The sequence below is a fragment of the Brassica rapa genome, chromosome A05, assembly GCF_000309985.2.
Source record: "Brassica rapa cultivar Chiifu-401-42 chromosome A05, CAAS_Brap_v3.01, whole genome shotgun sequence".
NCBI lineage: Eukaryota > Viridiplantae > Streptophyta > Magnoliopsida > Brassicales > Brassicaceae > Brassica > Brassica rapa.
Genome location: NC_024799.2, coordinates 20,273,363 through 20,283,503, shown reverse-complemented (window position 1 = coordinate 20,283,503; position 10,141 = coordinate 20,273,363). Strand labels below are relative to the sequence as shown.

The following is a 10,141-nucleotide window of genomic DNA, read 5'->3' as shown; positions in this document are numbered from 1 at the left end:
CTTTGAGTTGAGCGACGCATGCCGAATCGTCTTAAAATATTTTCATTGGCTTTTTCTCGTTGACTATTTCACTTGATTCTTGTATGTGGTGATTCATTGACCAAGCCACATACATTCTTGACATGCTTCGTAAAACGCAATAGTTTATGCATGATTTGAAGATGTCGCAACTAGAGTTTGTTTCTGGGACCGCCAAGAGATCACAGTTCCACCAGTTGTAAAACCATATCCGGTTTGCGCTCGACTTTATAAATAGCATGTATTTGCAAAACCATACCAAACTCGGAGTTTCTAGGATAAATCAATCCTAAATCAATACGTACCTTGGAGAGAACGGATATGTTCTTGACGCCGTTCTAATTTCCATAAATAGGAAATGAGATGTATCTTGCAAAGACATTAGTCTCTAAACGTATATTTAATCAAATACAACTCGCAAGATATATAAGCTCACATATGCTTTATTACCATTAGCATCTCCAAAGTACTTATTTATATAAGATCTTATCAGGATCTTTTAAACATCTCTTTCAACATCGAGAGATCTATTTGCCATTGAAGTACTCAAAGAAGTCGTTTTATTCATACCAAAGCGTTTCAATAACCTTTTCGTATGGATTGATTGACGCACAATTATTCTTTCTCGGAGATACTCTATCTGGAGCCCAAGACAAAACTTTGTCTTGCCGAGATCTTTCATTTCGAACTCTTCTTTCATATGAGTTCGAGCATCATCAACCTCCTTTTGAGTTTCAATTATGTTCAAGTCGTTTACATATACAGCAATGATCACAAAGCCAGATGACGATTTCTTTATAGAAACGCATGGACATATCGCATTATTAACATATCCCTTTTTCAAGATATATTCACTTAAGCGATTGTACCACATGCGTCCGGATTACTATAATCCGTAAAGTGATCGCTGTAACTTGACCGAACAAATATCCCTTGATTTTTCTTTCAATGCCCTTGGCATTTTCAATCCCTCAAGGAGTTTCATATATATATATATATATATATATATATATATATCGTTATCCAACGATCCATACAAATATCCAGTCACAACGTACATGAGATGCATCTTAAGATTTTTAGACGCCGTTAGGCTCTTCAAAAATCTAAACGAAATTGCATCCATTACCAGAGAATACGTTTCCTCAAAAATCAATTCCCGGTCTCTGAGAAAATCTTTGGGCAACTAATCAGGTTTTATATCGTGTTACTTTTCTCACGAATACCCACTTATACCCAACAAGATTTATATTCTCAGGCGTTATGACTATAGGTCCAAAGACATTCCTTTTATTTAGGGAGAATAATACAATTTGAATGGCCTTTTGCCACTCCTCCCAATCATGTCTTCTTTTTTTTTAACATTCCAAAATGGACCTTGGATCGGGATCATCACTTTTATGATCGATCATCTCTTTAGATAGAAAAGGAGAACATTCCATCAACATCTTTTATTTTATAACTTTTCATCAAGGGTGTAGTTGATGGAAATCTCATACTTTTTTGTTCCCTTTTCGTCATCTGGATCATATTTATTTTGTTCATCTTGACGTTTTTCATCTATGCCTTCTTTCAGACATTTTTCAATACCAGGTTCTTTTGGAATCTTTCCACTTATGCCTTCTTTCAGACATCTTATAATATCAGGTTCTTCTGGAACCTTGTAAATTTTCTCAACCAATTTCTTTTGGGAGTTTTTATCTCTAGAACCCGCTAGTCTCCCCCTCTTTAACTGAACCCTAGGTTCATTTATTTTGTTACCATCAGTTTGTTCTTTAGGAACATCAACTCTTGATGGAACATTTCAGCGGGAATATCATGTCGTATCTGTGAATACATTTGGTAACTGGTTTGCCAAATTATGCAAATGCACAATTTTCTGAACTTCCAGCTCTCTTTGATTTGTAGGGGGACCAAAGTGTAACAACGAATGTGTACACCATGTAATTTATTTAGGAATTTCTCAAATTCCTCCCCCTAACGCTGGAAATCATTTTCACTAAAATGGTAATCGGCAAATCGTGCCGTAAACATATCACCAGTTACTGGTTCAAGATACCTTATATACGGCTTGCTCTAACTCTTCTAGAGTTTTATACATTCCCGAGAGCATCTTTAACTCTCCAGGGACTACTAAATATCAAGATGCAACTCAAGTCATTTTTGTCCTGCCAGACATTTCAATATATTGCATCTATTTTAAATTTTCTCCAGTGACCTCGGAACAAGCCGTTTTTCATACCTCAAGGTCATCTTTCATTTCATTCTCTGGAGAACTATACCTTGGACTTTTGGTCCAAAAATCTCTCGTTTTTCTAACGAGCTTTATATCGAATTGATGGCCAATCAATTCACTATACCCTCACACATAGAGGTAGATTCATAATCCTTATTTATATAACGCTTTTTATTTTATTGTCGACAATCTATTTTCTCTTTGGTTCCATCTTTTTATCCGTACTGATATGGTTAATCGAGATCTCTTTATCAGCATCGATGATTTATCCAGGTACCTGACTATTATATTAACCATATCAACGGTCTCATCATGAGATTCATCCTCTATTTATATTTTTGCTCCTTTTTGAGAACTCTTTGGAACCAAAGTGGTCTATCACGTCTCTAGCGTGCCATAGACTCATATATCGTCCGTTTAAGACACTATTTTCTTATTGGAGCATTTTCAGCTGGAATATAAGATTTCATTATTTCATCAAAATGTCTGGCAGGCATTTTGTAAATGGATTATTCTACTTTTCATTGTAATCCATTTTACATATCTCATTCCATCAGCTTATCATATGTTTCTAGCAAACTTGCGAGCATATTTCTAAGTATCCATATACTTTATCCATCTGGATTGTATATGTCTTTATTACATGCACAATTGCATGTTTACACCCGATCATGGGGATCATTTTACTTGACTTTACTTTATCAAGTTCTTTTTCAAGTGCGAACATAATTTTTCAATGTTCCACTCACTAGGATTCTTTAATTCTCCCCCTCGAGATGATGACACTCCATGTCTAAAATCTCGTACTGAATCCCACTCTAGAACCAATAACATATTCATTTTTCCCATTTGGGATGAATTATGTTTCAAATCTTTTAGAGTGAGATCTTAATTTGGGGTCTGCTTAAAGAAATCACATATTGTGAACTTGTTTGATGATTCATCAACCATGATGGTATTCTTTATTTTCTTGACATGCTATATGTGAAAAAACTTCTGGTTTTTCAACATTTCACAATAATGTCGATAACATTATTGGAGATGACTATATATCAGTAAACTCCAAGTTTACCACTCATTTATAATTTTGCCATCTTTTTCTTATCCATGTCTTTTAATCGTAAGCTCCTCTAGAGCTAATAGTATCTTTTATAGTAATAGATATTATACTTACTTATTTTGAGAGAGGAGAAATAGTTGTTACCTTTATTAGTCATGTACGATGACCCAATATCTGCCAGATATATCTATCTCCATTCTGAATCTTTAAATCTTATTCAGAAAGATAATTCTCATATCACATCGATTTTATTTTTATTTTCAGGACCAACCAGAAAATCTGAATCATCAAGATGAGTATTCAAGCTATGAAAGATGGTTCGGGCTCATAAGAGACGAAGTTTAATATACTTCCTTTCTCTTTTTCTTTTTGATTCTCTATATAGATCGGCTAAATATTTGGCATACGACAGCTACGTACCCAATTTTCTTTCTAGCCGTATCTATAGCAAACCTTTTATGTTTGCCTTTTATCACCCGACCACTTTCATTTTCGTGGAAGTTCTAATTATTTCGCATGGACGAAATATTCTTCCTCGTCCACTTCCACGACCACGATAGGGGGTTTCAACCGCATCTACACCCTCGTCCTTTTCTAGTAGGACCGACTTGATGGTTTAGTATCATGATTTCATTTTTTTTTTCAGTTTTCAAGGAGGGTTTACATCAACTCCAACTATTTATTGAATCCTTTCTTTCAAGGATTTAATTATTCAAAGATCTTCTAGATTTTTTCTCATGATACATCTCATCTTATAAAGCATCATTAAAGTAGTGTAAATTATCATGGCTTTATCTTTTTCTCATCCGATATAGTTTTCACCTTATTAGATGATTTCTCAAAGCTCATTTTTTCTCAGGTGCATCTTTGCACCCACTGCCCAAGCCTTATAATTATTTCTCGTAATATCAAGGACATTTATTTTGAGCTTTGTTAAAATTCACTTGATAACATTATTCATAGAATAATATTATAATAAAGACGAGAATTTAAATGTATAAATTAAAAGCATAAAATAAATGCATAAAATAAATTGCAGAAATTTAAATTGCAGAAATTTAAATAGCATAAATAAAATCGGGAGGCTCAGCCTACCACATGATCCGAGGAGTCATAGACTACCATATTGATCATTTTCCAAAATCCGAGGAGACATGGTCTACCATTTTGACTTTTACTTATTTCAAGGTCCGAGGAGACTTAGTCTACTATTTTTGACATTTTCTTTTTATTTACGAAGGTAAAACCTTTCACGTAATTTTTTTTTTTAAATCACGGAGGCAATGCCTACCACGTGTTTTTCTGATCGTGAAGGCATACGGGAAAGGCATCGCCTATCATCCCGGAAAATAGACGGAGAAGGTCCAACCTCTCACTCTGAAACAATAATAAAATTTAAATAAATTAAGTATATTGAAACACATAAATTTAAACATTACCTCGATTGGTTTAAGAACTTTCAGATTGATAAACCACAGCTGGTCAGAGCTTCGTGCTGATAACGTGTTGTGAATTATTAATAATGAAAACAACGAACGAGTAAGTGAGATGATGATGAAGCCTTTTAGTATTTGATCTTATATATTGTCTACGTATGCAAACGAGAGAAATAGAATCTTGTCTTATTATTATTGATGTTATTCTTGTCTTCAAAATAATGCAAATTGAACTCTTTCACGAGAAAAACCTCTTTTCTCTCTAGCTTCTCATTTTCCGTGCAAACCCTAAACCTCAGCTTCCTTACCGCCGCCATGGCTGGAGATCCTTACCTCCGGCCACCGCCGCACCCACCCTGCCCACCTACCCCGCCCGTCCCTGACCCATCCTCCTTTCCTCCCCTCCCTGCCTCCCCCATTTCCCCCCCTTTTGCTCCCATGTCTTTTTCAACTCACCACTCTCCTTGGAACCTTCCTCTTGTGAATGCTCCAGGATTTGGCTCCTCTGCTCTTGTTTCTGGTACCCCCATTACTCTCCAGCTGGCAACAGCTGAAGGAGATTCAAACATTACTCATGTATCTACTGAACATGCAGTTCCTACTAATCCAGTTGTAAGTAGCGACCTAGGGATTCCAGCTCCCACTTTGAATTCCTCGAGTCCTCTACTCAGAATTACTGACCCTTTTCCTCAATCTCAGCCTCAACAAAACACTATTGCTGGTGCCTCCCTAAACACTGCAGCCCCATCCATCGTCCCAGCTCCAACCGCCCCCACCTCTTCTTCATCCAAAAACCCTGGAAACCAACCTTTCAAACCTCCTCCTGCAAACTGGGCAAAGAATCTCCAACAATCAACAGACATATCCCTAAAAAAGATTGCTAACCCTTGTTTCTCTGCTGAGGAAAAGCCAAGGATAAAAATTCCAGATTCGGTGTTCCAAAAAGGAGCAGATCTACACCAAGACTTCATCATAGGAGTTTTCTTAGGGAAAACCCCTGCCTTTGCTCAAATCCAGAGTGTCCTAACTCATATTTGGGGCCGTGGTATGAAACTTGAGATCCACCTACGACCAGAGACAAGATCTATGTTAGTAAGAATTCCCAACTCAACAATAAGAAAGAAAATTGTGGAGCAGGAATTCTCGCACATAGGGAATGTACTTTTCTATGTTGCTCAATGGTCTGCTACAGTCGCGCTCCAGCCTCCTACGTTCACTTAAATCCTGTTATGGGCTCACTTTAGAGGAATCCCTTTTGACTTATATACTCAAGAAGGCCTCAGCAGAGTTGGTGACCTTCTAGGATTCCCAATAGAAGTAGATGAATTTACTAGGAGGATGGTCAACATTAATGTAGCGCACATTAAATGTAAAGTCAATTGCACCAAACCTCTTCCAAGGAGTGCAGAAATTGAAAGAGATAATGGTGAAATAGTTACTGTGGACATTGACTACCCATGGACCCCTCCTATTTGTCCCTGCTGCAATGAAGTGGGTCATCTGGAGACTCACTGCCCCTCTGCTAAATGGAAACCTTCTAAGAATGTGCCTGCTAAGGATAAACCTTCAAAGGCCGCTCCCTCGCCTGCTGTTCCGGTTCCAGCTGCTCCGTCTCCACCAACTGACTGCAGCCTGGTTACACCAGTTCTCCCTCCCGGCCCATCTCAGACAGACTCAATGGCTTGGGAACCCTCGGTTACTACTTCTGAGGCTCAGGCTCTCCCTACTGCCTCTCAGGAGGTTTCCCCCAATGTAGTAGACCTTTCTACTGATTCTGGTCCCTCAGTTCTCCCCGGCGGCCCCTCTCCTTCTTTACCTCCCATTATCCCTCACCACCCTTTCCTCCCTACGCCGGTCTCTGTCGATGGAATTTTATTAACTCCGCCGTCGTCACCTCCCTCACCCCCGGCCGCTGTGTTTTCCCAGGCCTCTTCTGAAAATTCTTATTCACCTCCCAGCAAAATAACCCATCTTCTTGCCCTCCCCGCTGTCCATCATTCCCGCCCCATCAACACAAAATTTTTTAAAAAACCACCCTCCCCTTCTCATTCCCTCCCACCCTCTAAATCCATCTTGTCTCTTAACCCGTTTGCCTGCCTTGCGCTCCAATCCTCTACCCCATCTACCGTCACTGAATCAGCCCCTTCTCTTGATCCTCCGCCCCTTTCACCTCCTTCCTTCACCTCCATTACCCCCGCAGTGGGTTCTTTCCTATCAGAAGGAGAGACCCACAACCTATAAAATTTTAATATGTTAGAAAACATATTTTTTTGGAATGTCAGAGGTATTAATGAATCTGCTAAACATTCAAACTTTCGGAGGTGGATAGCTACTCACCATATTAGTTTAGGCGCCCTTTTAGAAACCCATATTAAAGAACCATCCCTCAGCCCAATCATGAACCTCCTATGCCCGTCTTGGTCTTACTGCTCAAATCATCTCGCTGACCCTGACGGAAGGATCATTCTAATCTGGAAGCACCCTCTCACTATCTCGATTGCACACCAGTCTAGGCAATCTATGACCTGTCAGGTTGTCTGCCCCACTGCCCCTTCCTTCTACTTCACAGCAGTCTATGCAGGCAACACTGTCGAAGAACGAAGCGAGCTGTGGGTAGAGCTCCTAGACCTCCATGCTACTCTCAACTTAGGCTCTTACCCCTGGCTTGTTGGAGGTGATTTTAACGAAATAAGGCATCCAACTGAGCACTCAGCGCCTTCCTCAGCGCAAATTACCAACCCCATGATCGATTTCTACTCTTGTCTTCATCAGTTGGAAATCCAAGACCTGAGATATCATGGAGAGAAATTCACCTGGTCAAACAAACAGCCAGACACTCCCATAGCCAAGAAGTTGGATCGTGCCCTAATAAATGAACATTGGTTAAACTCATACCCTCGTAGCCTCGCGCTGTTCCTTGCCCCCGAGATTTTGGATCACACGCCTTGCTATATTGAACCAGACCGCCCCCGTCCCCAAGCTGGAACTAAACCCTTCAAGTTCTTCAACTACCTCACCCTTCACCCTGACTTCCTTAAACTGGTTGCTGAAACCTGGGTTTGCACTGAAATCGAGAATCACTCATTATCTCAATTGAGTGTTAAGCAAAAAGAGCTAAAGAGTGTTTTAAAAACACTAAACAAAGAGAAATTCTCAGATATTCAAAAAAGGGTTTCACATACTAACTGTTTGTTCATGGATGCGCAGGTACTCTCCCTCCGCCACCCCAACTCAGCTAACTTTTCTGCAGAGAGAGCCCTCCTAGAGAAACTTCAGTTCCTGAAAAAGATTGAAGAAGAATACTATAAGCAATTGTCCAGAATCAATTGGCTGAAATGTGGTGATCAGAACACTAGCTACTTTCACAAGGTTGCTAAAGCTAGGAAGGCCTTCAACTCTATCATCATCCTTATTAGTATTTCTGGCATTGAAGTAACCTCACCTGAAGATATTGGTAATCTCGCGGTGGCACACTTCTTGAACATTCTTGGCCCGCCTACTCCACAAACGACTCCCTTATGATCTCTTCCGTAGCTGACATGATCCGTACAGACCGCTTCTCATGCTCTCAAGCCCAAGGCGCTCTCCTCTCTCGGATGCCTACCCCTGAAGACATCACCAAAACAATGTTTAAACTTAACAAGAATAAAAGTCCAGGTCCTGATGGGTTCACTTCCGGTTTCTACACGGCAGCTTGGGAGATTCTTGGCCAAGAAGTCATAAACTCCATAATCTCATTCTTTAAAACCTCTACCCTCTCCACTTCTACAAACTCTACCATTCTCACCCTGATACCCAAATTCCCTGGAGCTACTATCATTAAAGATTACAGACCTATTTCCTGCTGCAACACCCTATACAAAGTAATCTCTAAAATCCTAGTGAACCGACTAAAACCCCTTCTCCCCTCCATCATCCTACCCAACCAAACAGCTTTCATTAAAGGCAGGCTCCTACTGGAAAATTGTCTCCTTGCTTCTGAACTAGTATCTGGGTATCATAGACAGCAAGTTGAGAAGAAGCTTACCCTAAAAATCGACATAGCTAAAGCGTTTGATACCGTTAGATGGGACTTCCTTCTGGCTTGCCTTCAGTCTCTCAATCTCCCCCAGGACTTTACCCAGTGGCTCGCTGCCTGTTTCACCTCCCCGTCTTTCTCTGTTGGCATAAATGGTAGACTTCACGGCTATTTCAAAGGAACTAGAGGGTTGCGTCAAGGTGATCCGATGTCCCCGTACTTGTTTGGCCTGGTTATGAACATATTATCTCACAAGTTAAATGAGGCAGCACAATCCGGAAGATTTGGGTTTCATCCAAGATGTCAAGAATCCGGACTCACTCACCTGTGCTTCGCTGATGACATCCTTGTCTTCACGGATGGCTCGCTAAACTCCGTACGGATGATACTTCAGGTCCTAGAGGAATCCAAGGCCTTCTCTGGCCTCTCGATCAGCATTGAAAAATCATGTTTCTTCTCTAGTGGCTTGACTGAAGCGGAAGTTGATGAGATCACTGGAACTTGTGGCATTCCAGCAGGCTCTTTCCCTATAAGGTATCTAGGACTGCCCCTGAACACGAGGAAGCTCTCAATCGCTAACTGTGAACCCCTACTGCACCAAATCAAATCAAAAATCAATTCTTGGACAACAAAGTATCTATCATTTGCTGGGAGGCAAGTATTAATTTCTACGGTCATAGGAGGCATCACAAACTTTTGGAGCGGAGCGTTTATCTTACCTAAAGAATGCATCAACCTCATTGATAAAATGTGCAATGCCTTCTTGTGGAAGGGTACTCTTGAAGGGAAATATGTTGCACGTGTAGCCTGGGAAAAAGTCTCAACCCCCAAGGAAATCGGAGGGCTCGGACTCAGAAACCTTATGTTGTGGAATAGAACCTGTACAATCAAACTCCTCTGGCTTCTTTTGTTCCGACCGGAATCAGTATGGACGGCTTGGATGCAAGATAACGTTATTAAAGATGAGAGTTTTTGGATGCTCAAACCGCGTCAAAACCATACCTGGATCTTTAAAAAGATACTTGAAGAGAGACAAACGGTTATAAAATGGATCAGGATCGAACCCGGCAATGGATCAAACATAAACTTCTGGCTTGATCCATGGACCCAGTTCGGCCAGCTCATCTCTTTCATTGGCCCTCAAGGGCCTCGTCAATCTGGCATTCCCTTAGCTTCCACAGTCACAGACCTTTGGATCAATGGAGAGTGGTCATTCCGCCATGCTCGGTCTCCTCAGATGGAAGAGCTTCTAATACATCTAACCACCGTGCGACTTACTGACCAGCCGAGCAATATTCAATGGGTTATGGATGGTGCACCCAAGCTGACCTTCTCCTCGTCTGTTGTCTACAACTCCTTCTTTGAGCAATCAC

At 40.5% G+C, this 10,141-nt stretch overlaps 2 protein-coding genes across 2 annotated transcripts; both read left to right on the top strand.

The window, feature by feature from the left end:
- The first annotated feature begins 6,088 nt into the window (after positions 1-6,088).
- On the top strand, positions 6,089-6,991 carry LOC103869397 (vegetative cell wall protein gp1). Its single transcript, XM_033292689.1, has one exon. The coding sequence runs from the start codon at positions 6,089-6,091 to the stop codon at positions 6,989-6,991; it is 903 nt and encodes a 300-aa protein (XP_033148580.1).
- Positions 6,992-7,147: 156 nt separating this feature from the next.
- LOC117134387 lies at positions 7,148-8,272 on the top strand. Its single transcript, XM_033292688.1, has 2 exons — positions 7,148-7,807; positions 7,958-8,272. Exons 1-2 carry the CDS (start codon positions 7,148-7,150, stop codon positions 8,270-8,272), a joined length of 975 nt encoding a protein of 324 aa, XP_033148579.1.
- The last annotated feature ends 1,869 nt before the right edge of the window (positions 8,273-10,141 follow it).

What these genes read in the sequence shown, in the direction of transcription:
- LOC103869397 (XM_033292689.1), top strand. Translation starts at nt 6,089, where the DNA reads ATGGTCAACATTAATGTAGCGCACATTAAATGTAAAGTCAATTGCACC.
- LOC117134387 (XM_033292688.1), top strand. Translation starts at nt 7,148, where the DNA reads ATGAACCTCCTATGCCCGTCTTGGTCTTACTGCTCAAATCATCTCGCT. An exon ending in AACTGGTTGCTGAAACCTGG is followed by an intron (nt 7,808 to 7,957) that starts GTTTGCACTGAA and finishes ATGGATGCGCAG; the next exon opens with GTACTCTCCCTCCGCCACCC.